The sequence below is a fragment of the Tupaia chinensis genome, unplaced genomic scaffold, assembly GCF_000334495.1.
Source record: "Tupaia chinensis unplaced genomic scaffold, TupChi_1.0 Scaffold144255_1, whole genome shotgun sequence".
Taxonomy (NCBI): Eukaryota; Metazoa; Chordata; class Mammalia; order Scandentia; family Tupaiidae; genus Tupaia; species Tupaia belangeri.
In genome coordinates this window covers 4916800-4935187 of record NW_006204113.1, presented here as the reverse complement: position 1 = coordinate 4935187, position 18388 = coordinate 4916800, and the positions used below count along the sequence as shown (strand labels likewise).

Sequence of the window (18388 nt, the reverse complement as noted above, 5' to 3'; positions counted from 1 at the left end):
AGAGAAGAAGAGAAAGTATGATAATCTGGGCTTCAGAAAGACAGATATGGACAGAGGAGCTTTAGGGAATCCCGACCTGAATTGTGTGACATAATACTGCTTGGCAACCCCCTATCAAGAAAACATTAAGTAAAAAGTGACAGGGCTCTGAAATGCTTTCTGTGTTCAATTTAGGTAGCACCATAGAAATGAGACATTCTGATGAGATTAGTAAAATGTAATCAAGGTTTTTATCTGGATTTTTTTTTTTTTTTTTTTTTTTTTTTAGATAAAGATTTGCTGTGTTCTGATCTTCCAGTCTCCTGAGGACCCAGGACTATAAGCCACAGGCCCCTATACGCAGCTTTTTCGGACAGTCTGAGTACATTTCCCTGGCCAGCCTGGAGCTTGTGATCCTTCTATCTCAGCCTCCTTCACTGGCTGAGATTACAGATATGCACTACTGTTCCTGGAATGGGAATGGGAATCTAACCCAGGTCTCCCCTGTGATCCCAGCCTGTAAAGCAAAGCATCTTAGCAGTGTCAGCCACCACAGTTGGGCCAAGTTTTTATTTCAGCTACCTATGACAATGGTCCAAGAAAACAATCCTAGATATTAAGGAACTATGCATAAAAATTATCACCAAAACCATTATTTATGGTAATGAAAAATGTGAAAATTTTCAAAGTCCAATAAAAATAAAACAGAGTAATAAAGTATGTATCTTTGCATAATAAAATGTTGCACAGATAATTAAAACTGATAGTTATAAAATTTTACAATGACATAAAATTTGTTATAATAGAACATTAAGAGGGAAATGGCAGATTATAAAATTCACATGTAATATGTTTAGGCTACATATAAAGGAATACATGCATACAAAAAGAGTCTGGGGAAAATATAAACGATGAGAGATTGGAAAGGAGAAAATATAATGAAGGGACTCTCAGTCTGTCATCTTTGTCCATATCACAACTTTCTCTGTTAAATGACACTTTCCTGGACCCTCATGCTTACACATGCCAGGAGGGACATGCTTTGCTTTTCTGTTCTTCCTGCCCTCATATGGCCCACTTGAAAGAGTCAATGAGAAGCTGCTAATGGCCCTAGAAGTCTACAGCATGCAGGTAGACTAAAAGCAAAGTAGATAAAGAGAGCTGGAGCCCATCCTGCCTGTTCCTGAACTCGTCAGCCCGCAAGTAGACATCACAACAGCTCAAAGAGCAGACTCCAGGACACCTTTTTCCTACATTCTCTAATACGGTCTGATCTAGAACTTCCATCACACTTACTGCTCTGTTAAAGGCTTTCTCACTCTCATAACCAGTCCATACTGCAACCTAATTTTTTTTTTTCTAAAAAAAGGATAAAAATTGAAACCTTGACGTCTTAGGGTCCATTATTTATTCACCAGAACATTCCCTGCAATGAGGACATGAAAGAGGAACAACAACAACAACAAAAAGGGACCCTGATTCTCTAGGAGAGAAAATAATTAAGGGAGAAAGAGGAAGACTTATAAAAAAAAAGAGAAGAGGATAGAGAAAGATAGCAAGTGAACAATAGAGGGGATGTTAGTGAGAAACAGATATGGTTTATTATCTGTTGAAGATGACGTGTATAGTATTCTCAACTGGACTGGACTGGGAAGTATTTCATGATGGGTGAAGTCTTTTAACAAGCAAAATGAGAAATAGTGATTGACTGTTTTAAAAAATTATAATAATAATAATTATTGGGAAATGCATGGAAAAGACTTTGAATGATAAAGCGGGGAGATCGATGCCTCTGTATTGACTGACATGCATGGCATTCCCTTTTGAAAAAGCAATGGAAGTCAATGTAAAGTTATATGTAATCCAATGTAATATAAAGAAGATTATGATAATAATAAAAAAAAAATCAGAAGATGAGAGAAATTAAAAAAAAAAAAAGGAGGCATAAAAGCCATCTTTTCCCTCTTTCATAATACTATAAAGCAAAAGTAGAGACCAGAAGCACTTAGGGGCCAGTCCAGTTACACAGAGAATTTGGAAGGCCTAATACACCTGTGACCTCACGAAGAAAGATGCCTGAAAAGAAGGGATCCCGAGAGGGAATGTGGGGCCCTAGGCAAAGCTGAGAACCACAATGAGTATTCACATTGTATATGCAAAGAAAACAATCTTCCCATTATAGAATGTGCCTGCCGGTTAGATATATCTCTCAAGGGAAGAGTGGCAATACTTATCATTTGCAGCTCAGTAGGATACATATATTAAAACAAACAAAAAATTTTCCCAATGACAATAATTTGGCCCCAAGCAGAGACTAGAAAGAATTAAGTGAATACATTAGGGACACCAATTCCAATTGTGTGGTCTCCCTGTGAATTATAATTTCCACAGCAGTTGGGATGATACATAAGGAGCACTAGAAAGACCTGGTGGTCACCTGGTGACCAGTTATCAAGTGAGTAAAAGGGTCCCCTCCAAAAAAGGAGCTTTCATATTAGTTGTTCCTCTTCTTGGGGGCATGAGATTGATGTCTGATTCACTCTGCAGTGTGACAGTCCCAGGTGACCACTACCAATGGAGTCAGAACCTGGAATTCATAAAGAAACTTTTATCTCTAGATGAAGCTTTTGTTATTGATTGTTGGTTTTGTTATTAATTTGTTAATAAATATTGTGACCCATGCCCTGCCTAAACCACTAGCAGTGTGGGGCACAAAAGAAGAAATGACTAATAAGGATAGCCTACTACAATTCCCAATGAACTTTCCCAACCATTGCAACAATCACCATATAGATGAGAGAAGAGATAGCGGACGTGCATGTGGTCCTTCCTCCTGCACCTTTGGGAATAATATCTGGAGCACAGTGCATTTCCCATGCATTTCCCTCTAAGCTACTACTTGTCATCAACTGAAGGTGGCCAGAGAGAAGCCTAACACTCAAGAAAGATGTATCCCTCAGACATTAGCAAATGTCCAAATCATCAACAATACTTGAATAATTTTTTTTCTGACCACATGTCCACTCTATCAATATCCCATAAGTTAAAAGTCTTTCTAACATCTTTCATTTCATTTTTATGACTGCTTCCCCCAGCTAGTTCCCCCACCAACCTCAATTCCATTTCACCCTGGACCATCACTACCAAAGATGTAGTTTTAGGGTTTTTTGTTGTTTTGTTTTTATAACTACATAAGAATTGACTCAACAAAGAGTAGAGAATAGTATGCAGACATGTAGATTCTTGGAGATAAATTAGATCCATTCAGTTGGTATCAGATGCCTATGGACATACAGTCTGTGGGCATACATCCCATGCACGGGATTCATATTCATACTCCAGCAAAATGACAAATCACTGAAATGTCATGCCCTGGAAAACTTCTAATAAACACAGTACACAAAAACTTATAATTTACTAATCTTAAAGATGAAATGGAGAAGTGACAATGCCAGCTGGCCATTTGGTCAAAACTCAGCCCTTCAAAAATGCTATGAAATTGTCAAGAAAAATGTGGTTCCCATTAAGTGGATGAAGAAACACAGGTTGAATAGGCTCCAATGTAGGCCAAAGTTTTCTCTAAACCCAGGGACATGTAAATTTTGTCTTTCCTCAAGGAATAGCCAAGTTACTATATCTACCTCTAACCTATATAAACCAGGTCTCTTCAACATATGTGGTTTACAGTTTTAGATAACCTTGGATTCTGTCTTTGGGAAAAAAGGTCTGTGTAAAATGAGTTCATCCTCTGTGACTCCTATGACATCTGAAAGAATAATCAAGGCAATTATACATCAGAAACAGAGAAGTGATAATTACAAAAGTGGAATGTTCAGCTACCACTTGGCTAGCCAGCATAGGCAATAACTTTTATATTTCCCCATGGGGCATATGTGAAAGAAACGCAGAGCAAAGGAAAGACAAAACACAATTATCAGGATCTGGGGATTTATTCGTTCTGCTACGCAAGGAAATGGAGACGTTGACAGCAGCTGGAGCAGTCTCCTCTTGCTCTTTGCAAAAGGTAGGAGAATGCTGCTCCTCATTCACTTAGTTTAATTTCCATCAGAAAGGATGTCTAGACTCATCCAATCTAGTGCACTTTCCTCTCTATCAACCTGACTCCCTGGCTGGTTGACTGCCTTAACAGAAGCTTTTTGTATTTTTTGTTTTGTTTTGCTTTGTTTTTTTTTTTTTTTTTGGTTTTTTTTTTTTTTTTTTGTTTGTTTTTTTTTTTTTTTTTGGTTTTTTTTTTTTTTTTTTGTTTGTTTTTTTTTTTTTTTTTGGTTTTTTTTTTTTTTTTTTGTTTGTTTTTTTTTTTTTTTTTGGTTTTTTTTTTTTTTTTTTGTTTGTTTTTTTTTTTTTTTTTGGTTTTTTTTTTTTTTTTTTGTTTGTTTTTTTTTTTTTTTTTGGTTTTTTTTTTTTTTTTTTGTTTGTTTTTTTTTTTTTTTTTGGTTTTTTTTTTTTTTTTTTGTTTGTTTTTTTTTTTTTTTTTGGTTTTTTTTTTTTTTTTTTGTTTGTTTTTTTTTTTTTTTTTGGTTTTTTTTTTTTTTTTTTGTTTGTTTTTTTTTTTTTTTTTGGTTTTTTTTTTTTTTTTTTGTTTGTTTTTTTTTTTTTTTTTGGTTTTTTTTTTTTTTTTTTGTTTGTTTTTTTTTTTTTTTTTGGTTTTTTTTTTTTTTTTTTGTTTGTTTTTTTTTTTTTTTTAGGAATGTCTGAGAGTAACAAACTGAGATATTAATCCATCTCAGCTGAGCAGAGGTTACAGTCACATGGCTAGAATGTCACAGAAACAAATATTTCATTTTTCCTTAGCCTATTAAGAAATCTTAATGATTCCAAACACAGACCAAATAACAGATGTAATGATAATTTCAGATGGAATAATAATTGGCCTATAAAGGGCAAAAATACTGAGGATGGTCCAGGTGTTGAACTGAGAGTAATACAGCACGCCTCACTTAATGACCAAGTTCTGCTCCTATGACCTAGTAGTTGAGCCAATTGGTCAGGAAGCACAGAACTTAAAGGTGGATGTCTTGTGGTGTGTCGTGGCAACATAGACTATGTATTTTTTAGCAGATATCACATACCACACTAAAGTAATGCAATTCTATCCATACAAAAAGCATACCTTAGATATGACCCAGAAAGTGACAAGACAACACAACACGATGATAGAAATCTGGCGTAATCACTTGTATTTACTCTGAATAATGAAAAAGTCAAAAGAAAACTTTGTTTGCATTTGCATCTCAGCAACAATTATAAAAATGACGCACCCAAAATTTAAAGTCAATTTATAAAAAAGACATTCAGATTAATATTTTAGTCATTGAATCCTTTAAAGTGTGGTAGGGGTTTGAGGTCATTATAGGAGCTCCATGTAGTGAATACTAACTGATTGTAGAAATTAAACAAAGACTGATAAAGGGGATTTTCCTGAGACACACAAACTCCAAAAGACTGAGAAAGAGGATTCCCTGTGGTAGTCCTAAATATGAGAAATCATTTAACAGGTGGATCATTAAGTGAGGAGTGGTTATACGCCAACTCCTTTTTCTCTCCAAGCTACTCTGAATGTACAAAAAACACAGTTGATACTCAGAGTATGTTTGGGCAATTGTCATTTTTAATCCTAGACATAGATTTATGGGTGCAGAGGGATCAGAAAAGATTTTGGTGTGAATGTGTACATGTACAAGGTATTTGTCATTAGCGCGTGCATGCACACACATACACACACACTACTACACACACAAACCCCCCAACACCTCTATGTTGTTGTAACACACAGACGGTTATCACATGACTTTTTAAGAGAACTGGAATAAGATATTTAAAAAGGGAGATGGAGAGACCATCAGATGGCATAATGATTATGTTGCCGGGCTCCCACACAGGTGCTCGTGGTTCCAGTTCAGGACCCGGAGGCTTGAAACTCACGCTGGGCATGGGGTATGCATGCCCAAGACCCCGAGAGGAGAATAGAGGAGAAGGGATTGAGCCATGGCCATCCCCCCTAGGGAATGATTTCTTGCTTTCTATCTCTCAGGTGAGTGCCCTCATCCTATAACAAAAATCTCTCTCTAAAAGAGAGAGAGAGAGACATGGAATAGGCACTACTTTCAAATATTGCAAGTTATGTTTTTGTTTAATTACTTAAGCACATAATTAAGCATATTCTATACTTTGTAGTATTCTTTCTGATTTCTGTACCTTTGGCCAATACCTCTGCTAAAATGAAAGCAAGATGCAAGTGAGAATTTTCACATTATAGTGGGAAAGTTTAAAAGGCAAATTTATGCTAAACTTCTTACAACCAAACTAAAAAAAAAGGTAGACATATATGTATATATGTGAAATAATTTAATTAATTAGTTAATTAATTAATTTTAAAATTAATAAAACATTTCGTAATTCAGCAGAAGGGCTAACTTTTTTGTCTGAAACATGTATTTGCTCCCATTATTTTGTTTTTAATTTTCACTTTTTCTATACCCATATGCACTTGCCAGATAGAGACAGGGAGAAATCGAAAGAGAGGGAAGGTGAGAAAGCACCACGCAGGGTAGTTGGTCATGCTGCAATCCTTTCTCCTCCTCTCAAAATTTTTGGCATGCACGCTCATATACCTACCATGCTTTTCAAGCCACCAGGTCTGGGACTGAAATCACGTAGTTGGCCATGTGGGATCCAGTACCTTAACCACCATGCTAATGGCTGGCACAAAAGATTTTTCAAAATATGCCCCACAGGAGTGATTCTGAAAGATTTATCAGATATGATGTAAGAAAAGGCTTCTGTAGTGAAATAAATATGGGACTTAGTGACTTAAATTTTGTCAGGCTTCTTCACTCAGAGCTTCTCTAGAGCATTTAATATTCTCATACAAATCATGCATCTCCAAAAATATAGAGTTTAACTGTCATTACTTAAATTTCTTTGCCCATAGAAAATCCTATGATAGAAGATGCATTTTGTGATATTAATGTTCTTCATAGTATATTTTAGCAAATATTGCTTTTTAAAATAGACACATAAACTATACACTTTTCTAAAAAGAGGGGAGGTTAGTAGGTAGCTAAGAATACCTGGTCATGACCCTTCTCATGAAGTTCTCTAGCCTAGTGCTTCTCAAACATTAATGTGCTCATGAATCACCAAGGGACCATGTTAAATGCATATTACAGTTCTGCAAGTCTTTATGGAGCCTGAGATTCTGCTTTTCCAACAAGCTCCCAGGTGATACTGATGTTGCTGGCCCACAAATTACTTTTTGAGTAGCAAAGGGTAGAACACAATTGTCTTCAACTGCTGAAGGTATCAGAATTGTGAGGTCTGAAAATTCTGTATCCAGAGAGTGATGAATGTGCAAATGAATCTTACCAGTAAAACCTGTTGGGTGTGATGCGTTCATGCATGAGTTGCCACCGTCTGCCAAAGTCCATGGAGCTGTAGAGCTGCAAAATAATAAAGTGAGAAGAGCGTAAGTCTCAAAGGTATCCTCCCACTAGGCCACCCCAACAGCAGAAGAAAAGTTTGGAATTTTATCTACTTAAAGGGTAGGGTAGAAATAAGATCATGCTATATTTATCATGGTGCCTTCTAGCACTGAGCAAATGTTCAATATATATATATATATATCACATGTTCAATATATATCTAATACTGACTAATGTTCTTGAGCTGAGTCTAAATTCACTTCCCGTGGCCATCACTGTCATTGTCTATATTCTAAGTAATCCTTTAGTGATATTATGTCTTCTCTTTTCAAATTCTCTGTCTCTAACTACACTTAACACAACTAGACAATGCTTATTTTTAAATTATATGTTGAACAAACTCCTACATGTAAAGTACTCTATGTGATATGAAGATAAGAAAGAGACTGATTTTGTACCCTTAGGGAAAATGGGAGATTAATATATATACATATATATACACACATATACATATATATAGAGAGAGAGCGAGGGAGAGAATGCGAAAGAGAGAGAGAGGAAGAGAGAGAAAGATAGAGAGAGAGGAAGAGAAAGAGAGAGAGAGAGGTTCATTTGCTAGTATCAGAGCTAATATTATATGCAAAATGTTGTGTTCTTTCACATTATCTCTTTCTGCTCCCATGTACCATCTAAATGAAGAGAGAGAAAGATAGAGAGAGAGGAAGAGAAAGAGAGAGAGAGAGGTTCATTTGCTAGTATCAGAGCTAATATTATATGCAAAATGTTGTGTTCTTTCACATTATCTCTTTCTGCTCCCATGTACCATCTAAAGGAAATGAAATTATACATTTATACTCCCATGCTTAATTATACTTCCACATCTCTGCATAATAGAAAGACTAGTCCATTCTATGTCTAAGTAAAATTTACCTATCCAGCACAAATTTGCTTCTTCCACAAAACCTTTTCTAACCATTTCAGGACACTCATCCTTCTGCTTTTTCATCTTTTGATTACGTTGAGCACTTATCATGAGGTCATGTACGCTTATGTCTTTCAGATTTACTCATGCTATTTAGCCATGCTTCTATTTCTTGAATACATAAAACATATTCATTAAATATCTGTTGTGTAAATTAGTAATTAAAACAGGTAGGTAACAACAGACAGTAACTTATGGAATAAGGAAAAATTCCAGATGAGCCCCCAGAACTTCAAAAAATAAAACAACAAGCCCATGCATGGCTAATGGAGTCAGATTCCATGTTCACTTACGTTATGACTACACGTAGTTGGCCATGTGGGATCCAGTACCTTAACCACCATGCTAATGGCTGGCACAAAAGATTTTTCAAAATATGCCCCACAGGAGTGATTCTGAAAGATTTATCAGATATGATGTAAGAAAAGGCTTCTGTAGTGAAATAAATATGGGACTTAGTGACTTAAATTTTGTCAGGCTTCTTCACTCAGAGCTTCTCTAGAGCATTTAATATTCTCATACAAATCATGCATCTCCAAAAATATAGAGTTTAACTGTCATTACTTAAATTTCTTTGCCCATAGAAAATCCTATGATAGAAGATGCATTTTGTGATATTAATGTTCTTCATAGTATATTTTAGCAAATATTGCTTTTTAAAATAGACACATAAACTATACACTTTTCTAAAAAGAGGGGAGGTTAGTAGGTAGCTAAGAATACCTGGTCATGACCCTTCTCATGAAGTTCTCTAGCCTAGTGCTTCTCAAACATTAATGTGCTCATGAATCACCAAGGGACCATGTTAAATGCATATTACAGTTCTGCAAGTCTTTATGGAGCCTGAGATTCTGCTTTTCCAACAAGCTCCCAGGTGATACTGATGTTGCTGGCCCACAAATTACTTTTTGAGTAGCAAAGGGTAGAACACAATTGTCTTCAACTGCTGAAGGTATCAGAATTGTGAGGTCTGAAAATTCTGTATCCAGAGAGTGATGAATGTGCAAATGAATCTTACCAGTAAAACCTGTTGGGTGTGATGCGTTCATGCATGAGTTGCCACCGTCTGCCAAAGTCCATGGAGCTGTAGAGCTGCAAAATAATAAAGTGAGAAGAGCGTAAGTCTCAAAGGTATCCTCCCACTAGGCCACCCCAACAGCAGAAGAAAAGTTTGGAATTTTATCTACTTAAAGGGTAGGGTAGAAATAAGATCATGCTATATTTATCATGGTGCCTTCTAGCACTGAGCAAATGTTCAATATATATATAAATATATCACATGTTCAATATATATCTAATACTGACTAATGTTCTTGAGCTGAGTCTAAATTCACTTCCCGTGGCCATCACTGTCATTGTCTATATTCTAAGTAATCCTTTAGTGATATTATGTCTTCTCTTTTCAAATTCTCTGTCTCTAACTACACTTAACACAACTAGACAATGCTTATTTTTAAATTATATGTTGAACAAACTCCTACATGTAAAGTACTCTATGTGATATGAAGATAAGAAAGAGACTGATTTTGTACCCTTAGGGAAAATGGGAGATTAATATATATACATATATATACACACATATACATATATATAGAGAGAGAGCGAGGGAGAGAATGCGAAAGAGAGAGAGAGGAAGAGAGAGAAAGATAGAGAGAGAGGAAGAGAAAGAGAGAGAGAGAGGTTCATTTGCTAGTATCAGAGCTAATATTATATGCAAAATGTTGTGTTCTTTCACATTATCTCTTTCTGCTCCCATGTACCATCTAAATGAAATGAAATTATACATTTATACTCCCATGCTTAATTATACTTCCACATCTCTGCATAATAGAAAGACTAGTCCATTCTATGTCTAAGTAAAATTTACCTATCCAGCACAAATTTGCTTCTTCCACAAAACCTTTTCTAACCATTTCAGGACACTCATCCTTCTGCTTTTTCATCTTTTGATTACGTTGAGCACTTATCATGAGGTCATGTACGCTTATGTCTTTCAGATTTACTCATGCTATTTAGCCATGCTTCTATTTCTTGAATACATAAAACATATTCATTAAATATCTGTTGTGTAAATTAGTAATTAAAACAGGTAGGTAACAACAGACAGTAACTTATGGAATAAGGAAAAATTCCAGATGAGCCCCCAGAACTTCAAAAAATAAAACAACAAGCCCATGCATGGCTAATGGAGTCAGATTCCATGTTCACTTACGTTATGACTACAGAGGTTGACCCTTTTATAACACATTAGGAGTAAACCAGCATCTCTGTAAGTGACTAACTAGGAGTATTAGATTTATTTTCAATGGAATGTCTAGAAGTACAGTCTTTGAATTTGAGTGACAATTGAATAATTATAATAATAACTCCACCATGTTGCTCTTTCACATACATTTGAGCCTTACAACAATCTGAGAGAAAGTAGGGCAGTTATTACTGACTTAAATCCCTGCTCTCAAACATTCTCTGATCTGCCCAGGCAGAGTTAATCACTCCCTCCACAGTGCCGCCACTATATTTACTGTCTGCCTCTAAGAACCTGTTCACAGTAAGCCAATACTGGTTGGCACGCCTCTCTCTTGCTAGACTGAGTCCAAAGGGGGCAGGGACCACTCCTTATCCATTTTTGTGTATCAGTGGCTGTACTGTACCTGACACTTAACATACAAAGATTCTGTTTCATAGTTACTGAAACCTAATCTGGGAGAACTTAAGTTTTGGTTAAAGGAACTGAGCTTTAAGTTTTCTCATGCCTGACTCAAGTCTCCTTCCATGGCATCATGATGCCTAGTGTTCCACAAGAATTTCACCATGTTTATGTTTCCTAGACTCTCACAGGTGAGAAAATTGAGGAAGCCAGGAAGAGGTAGCCCTAAATTTCATAAAAATTAGAGATTAGTTGAAATATCTTTCTGTAATCATATTCCTAATAGTTGCTCATCTATGGGTATATTTTCACCAATATGCCACACCCAGAGAACCTCCCCCTCTGTAAAGTTCTAAACCAATAACCATATAACTCACACAAAAATAACTTTTTGTATGAGCTTTTGGAAATCTCAGAGTTTTGTTGGGCTCAGTAAAGCTTTAGCTCATTTCAACATAATTCAACAAATATTTCTGAACACTAGCACCATGAAAAAAATGTTTTGTCTAGTAAATGATACACACATATACACATGTATAGTTATGTGTGTGTGTATATATATATATATATATGTCATTATATGTACATATATAGTTCATATATAGTCATATACTTGTATGTGTGTATATAGTATCTTTTGACCCTCCAGGTTGCCTGTCAGGTAGTCAAGGATATATATCAACATTCCAGTTTCACAGATGAAAGACTGACACTTTGTGCTACCAAGCGACTACAACAAATACATCAACACTAGATATTAATCCTGACGTGGCACATCACAGATTTCTACTACACTACACCAGGTCTACACAAACTCTCATAATACCTATCCAAACTGTGCTCTCATTCCATAAGGAAGTACTATCTACTGTTCGGGTTCAATTACGCACGTAAGAAAAATAGGCAAAACTCTTCCCCATCCCAGTCTGTCTTTATTCACTAACTTAGTGACTAAAACAATATTCAGTTACATGGTACAGAGGGCCATATCCAGTGATTTAGATAACAAGAAGGGTAACCTCTCAATGAACTCTAAATAATCATACAAGTGCACCATGTCAAAGAGAAACATGAGGCAAAGGCTAAAGTTCTCGAAGTTGAGACATAAGAAAGAAAAAAAGGGGTAGAAATGGGACAAGAAGTCTTTCTGGACAAATATATTTTGAGTTAGGCCTTATAAGAGAGGTGGTATGGAAGGGAGAAGGGGCAGATGGAGATGTATAGAGTAGTAGAGACAAGAGAAAAAGGGACAGTATGACCTAGTTCTGGAGCGTGGCTTATGGGAGCCTTTTAAAGAGAGAGGAAGGATGTAATGACTGTTGTTAATGTAAAAGGTGCAGAGTGCTTATCCATCTATCTGTCTGTCTTTCTATCTATCCATCTTTCTATTGTGGATGTGTCTATATCCATTTGTATGTATATTTATATTGAGAGTGTAGGAGGAAGGAAAAGGTTCATGAGGACCATACCATGCCATTAGGGAGACTATATCCTCATATGTAATGCAAGGATGAGTTTTCCATGTTTCCTACATGAAACATTTGTTCACTCATGACAGAGTGCATGCCTGTACATGTGAGAAAAAAAGAAAGAGTGAGAGAGGAAGAGAGAGGAACACTCTTCACAAGGGTCTGGTCACAGTATAATCCCCTTCCTCAGTCCTTCAGCCCATCAGACCTGGGGCACTCATGCACATGCCTGATGTCTTTCTGGATGACTGAGCTGGGGATTCAGACCACAGTCACCATGCTAGCTCTGCCTTCTCTTGAACAGTGCATTATCACTCTGCCGTGAAGTTGGTCCTCTACATAGAGTTTTAAGAAATTGGATCCCTGTCCTCCCCATGCCAAGTGTCTAAAAAATAGATGCTCAGATTTAAGATACATGTTTTCTAATGAAATAAAACAGACACTTTGGTTTAGAGCCTTCTATAACCCAAAGATCAGCCTTCCATCTGCCTTGACTCCAATCACAGCAAATAGAGCCCCAAATTCCTTAAATGAAACCCAGCATGATTGTACCTTCCTCTACCGCAAACTGTATAGAGACAGGCCCGGAGAATCCGTGAGGGTCACACTGACACGGCTAGAGTCTCAGTCCTCCAGGGAAATTATCAGTCCTTCCACCGTGGAGGATCCTGCTGGTGGCAGACACCATCCACCATAGCTTTTGCTGGGGCTCACCCCTGGGAAAAGCATGGTTCCTTTCAGCTATGCTCTTCCTACCACAGGAAGAATGAAAAATCAGTTGCAGATTTCATCCAAGCCTGTTCCACCTACTGCCTCCCTTGTCTCTGGTTTTGCTTTTTCAGCTCTTCAGTTTGACTGATGGGGAAAAAATTAAATTGAATTCTCTGCCTAGAGGCTGATTCAGATGAACAGAAGGAGCAGACTCCTATTCATTAAGGGCCTTGGGTTAGCTACCTTGTCTCTCAATCTATGGTAAATTGCTGAATCTGAAGCATATTTTATTCTGCCATGTGTTGAATCTCTGCAGTGTCTATACTCATACATACCCCTACCTGTTCATCCATTTCCTTATTTAATCACTCCTTCACTTATTCATATATACATTCATTCACTAGAAGTACATCAAATTACTATTATAGTCTAGGCACTGAGCTATGTGCTGGAGTTATAGACAAAAAGTTCCACGATCAGCAAAAAATGTAAATGTATACAATTACACTGTCACGCAATGTATGCTGCAATATAAATACCAGTTAACCCTGTAATTATAAGATGGGAGGCAGTTAGTATTTTCTTCTTTTGGTCATCTAGATTTACAAAATTATGATGAACCTGTATTACTTTCATAATCAAAAAATAAAATCTGTAACATTCAAAGAGAACAGAAACACATGAGTGAACATTCATTAGTAAGCCCTAGAAGATTATCCAATAATATGAAAATGCTCATGATTATTATTCATTTACAAATATTGTAAAACAGATATTGCCATCAATTTTATTTAAAGTGTTACACAATTTTTAACAAATTATAGTTTATATATTATAGTTCTCTTTCAAATAATCTTCTGAAAAAAAAAACAAGAATTAAAATTGCAATTTCTTCAAGAGGAAACTGAAATGTGACAAAGCAATATGGGATTTCCCACAAAGTAGGACTTCATAGAAATGAATATGAATAGTGGCAAATTCTTCCTTGAACCAGCTCACTTTTGTGTTTATATTGTCCTGGATAGCAACAAGCCAATATATTGCATGCAACATTAAAACAGAGTGAGTTTTCTAAATAATAATAACAATAATAATAATAAAATCATTCTTTGTTTATACAGAGTAATAGACAAAGGTAACCATTCTCCATGCCCTGTCTCATGATGCCCTCTACTTACAAATATAACATTCCTGGATATAATCAGAGAGCAATCCAGATCCTCTCCTTTTCCTTTTTCCACTATATGTCATGGCCTCGTATCTCTTAACAAGCACATATTGAGTAATAACACACAGAGAATGAGTCCTAAATGAATCATCAGAACAGCTGGAAAATATGAAAGAACACACTCTTTTCCTTATTGATTCAGTTATTAGTTCCCTAATTACATCAGCCTGCCAGGGGAAAGCATCTGATAGCTGAAGGACTAAAGAGGCAATTTAATCAATGGAATATTCCACAGAAAGAACAACAGGTTGTACCTAGAAAGCTTAAGTTCAAAGAAGCAGCTCAGAACAAGAGGAGGATCACACAGTTGCTCTGGGTCAGATCTGTGTCCACCAAAGAAGGTATCGAAGTCCTAACCCCACATCTGACAGACGGTGACCTCATTTGTAAACAGGATCTTGCAGAGGCAATCTAGTTAAAAATGAGGTCCTCAGGGTGAGCCCTAATCCAATATGACTGGTGTCCTCAAAAGAAGACACCGGGAGTCACAGGAAGATAGGGACGGAGGAAAAATGATGGGAGAACATTCGGAGAGCCTCCAGGTGACAACAGGGGAGGCCGAAGATTTTCAGCAAACCACCAACAACTAGGAAAAGGCAAAGGAGGCTTTCTCCGCATGATTCAGCGAGAGCCTGGCCCTCTGACATCCTCAGTTTTGGATTTTTAGACCCCAGACCTGAAGCAATTCATTTCCATTGTTTTAAGTTACTCCATTTATGGTACTTTGTTCCAACCGGCTAGGAAACTAACAGAGGCATCTCACATCCACCACTGGGAGGAGGCCCGCTGGAGGGAGCTGATAATGACAGCCACCTAGGCATTTGGTTTTAAGGCTAGAAGTCTGGTTTAGGGCAAGATTATTACATCTGTGGTTGAAAGGCAAATACTCTTTTACCTACATTTCGGTCTCATGCATTTTCACCACACCCTCAAGGATACTAAGTAATATGAATTCATATTGATCTTATGGTGATAACCAGACATAAGCAGAAGTAACAGAATATTCATTTTATGGGATCTTTCAGTGTTCAGGCTAGATTTCCTTGAGCTAGTGTATCCCCCAAGGAGAGGGAGAAGGATGAATTGGAACAGATGTATATTAAAGCTCTCCCTTGTATAACTGTCCTGTTTTTTTTTTTCTTTTTTCTCAAAACCTAAAGAGTTTAGATAGGATTCAGCATAATTATGTGCACGATGGTCTTCTTCTTTCAAATAAAATGAGGCTGGTTTCTACTACAAGGTCTCTCAACCTCTTTCCTTGGGACACAGAGGTTGGAGTAGGAGGACTTGGCTGGGCTCTGTGGGGCTGCAGGGAAAATCTTCTAGGTAGAAGCAGTATTTACAGTAGACAGGAGACAAACCAGGGTCACACAGCTGCAGAGAGTCTTTTCAAACATGTGCTTTTGGTTCCTTACACATGCATTCTCCGAAGAACGTATCTCTGGATAGCCTGTAGGGACAAGCCCACCCAAGATTCCTCTAAATTCCGGGAACACAGAAAAGAGCTTTTATCCTCAGCTGTCACCTTCTGCCTTCAGATAGAAGGCAACTATGTCATAAAGATATTTATTTTCAAAAGACAAAAGCTTTTTAAAAAGACATGCCATTCTTTTGTGAGAAGGCAACATTTTTCTGTGAGTTTAGAGAAAAAGTCTCCATCTCAGATCTCTTACATTCTAGTGAAGATCAAGAACTCAAATGCTCTCAACTACATAGTTTGAATATGCTAGAAAGGTGAAAGAAAAGTAGCAAGAACCATTATTTAAATTCTCAGGACATAGACTCATTTTGCTGGTACTTAACATACTTAAGTTCTTCTGCTTATTCAATAAAATTTTCTCTATTTTCATCAAAACACTTGGCCATCTGGGGCTAGCTTTTGTTTCTGTATCTTTGATAGAGACACAAACAGTGTGGATAGGTTTTATTGCTTTTCAGGAGAACTTGAAATTTTAGATTGGTATATAAAAATCTCTACATTTTTCAACTTTGGAAACAAATTCAAAAATTTAAAACCAACTGCAGAGCCAGAAAGCAATGTCTCGATCCAGATGGCCAGATGCTGCCTGAGGGCCACCAATTTGTGACATGAATCTTGGTGTACAGTACACCTGGCTAGAGTAGAAGGTGAGATTATTTGACCTTGAAGTAAAGTTGTCAGATATAGCAAATAAAAGTATAGAATATACAGGAAACTTGAATTTCAGAAAAAAAAGAGAAATTTTTTTTTTTTTGCATTCTATGTCTCATTCAATCTTAGGAATAAACTTATACTTTTTTTAAATTCTAAAGCTTGAGTTTACCTGGATGTCCTATATTTTATCTTACAACTATACCCTGAAGTCTCTTCTGTTCTATTTCTTTTTATTTCTTGTCTTTATTTTTTTGTTATTTTGCTATAGGGCATGTGCACTCGTTGGAGAGAAAAAGGGAGAGGAAAAGTGAGAAATTGGTCCCCATGTTGCAATCCCTTCTCCTGTATTCTCTCGGGATCTTGGGTACACACACACACACACAACACTTGGCCATCTGGGGCTAGCTTTTGTTTCTGTATCTTTGATAGAGACACAAACAGTGTGGATAGGTTTTATTGCTTTTCAGGAGAACTTGAAATTTTAGATTGGTATATAAAAATCTCTACATTTTTCAACTTTGGAAACAAATTCAAAAATTTAAAACCAACTGCAGAGCCAGAAAGCAATGTCTCGATCCAGATGGCCAGATGCTGCCTGAGGGCCACCAATTTGTGACATGAATCTTGGTGTACAGTACACCTGGCTAGAGTAGAAGGTGAGATTATTTGACCTTGAAGTAAAGTTGTCAGATATAGCAAATAAAAGTATAGAATATACAGGAAACTTGAATTTCAGAAAAAAAAGAGAAATTTTTTTTTTTTTGCATTCTATGTCTCATTCAATCTTAGGAATAAACTTATACTTTTTTTAAATTCTAAAGCTTGAGTTTACCTGGATGTCCTATATTTTATCTTACAACTATACCCTGAAGTCTCTTCTGTTCTATTTCTTTTTATTTCTTGTCTTTATTTTTTTGTTATTTTGCTATAGGGCATGTGCACTCGTTGGAGAGAAAAAGGGAGAGGAAAAGTGAGAAATTGGTCCCCATGTTGCAATCCCTTCTCCTGTATTCTCTCGGGATCTTGGGTACACACACACACACACACACACACACACACACAAGCACACAGAGTGTTTCCAAGCTGCTATGTTCAGGACTGGAACCAGATACTCAGCCATGTGGGATCCAGCTGCCTTAACCACCATGCCACCAGATGGCCCCTCCTATTTCATTTCAAAGACTCTGGATCATAAAGTACATCTCTTTATATTATGTCTTTGTTTTTTCCTCTGACACTGGATGCTGCCAGGTGAATAAACAATCTTTGAATTGCTGCAAATTACTCCCTGTAATTAATTAATGCATATAAGCTTGCTTATTCACTTTTTTCATATTGAGTCTTTAGTATATGTTAAGCTCACTGCCTAGGTGTGATGCTACAAAAATGAGTAACACAAGGCTCCCAGATCACTAGAAATTCAAATCCTAGGCAAAAAGACAGGCATGTCAACAAGCTAATACAACACAGAGAGGACCAGGCTAATGAGGTAATGAGGAAATACTGAGAGAACTCAAAGGAAGCAATGGTCAGTTCTGCTGGGATGGGCATGAGTCCATAATGGGTGAGTCATAATGGATGAGGAGGGAGGAACTGGCCTGAAGGACACGTTTCATGCCAAATCGTGGCTAACAAAGGTGAACAATCCTGGTCACCAAAAAGATATTAGAAATGAAACATAAACATTAACTCATCCTCCTACAAAAGTACAATTAGCTAACCCAGATCAGTGTGCATTGTTCTATCTGTCACATCTAAAAGGATCCAAATAAGATCATATAATGGAGTTAAGAGGA

At 36.8% G+C, this 18388-nt stretch overlaps 1 protein-coding gene across 1 annotated transcript in view; it reads right to left on the bottom strand.

The window, feature by feature from the left end:
* SORCS3 (sortilin related VPS10 domain containing receptor 3) overlaps positions 1-18388 on the bottom strand; it is a 589937-nt gene that overhangs the window by 247846 nt on the left and 323703 nt on the right. Inside the window, exon 8 of the mRNA XM_006166440.1 lies at positions 9422-9495. Coding sequence (XP_006166502.1) covers positions 9422-9495 — 74 coding nt within the window. The remainder of the gene's footprint in view (positions 1-9421; positions 9496-18388) is intronic.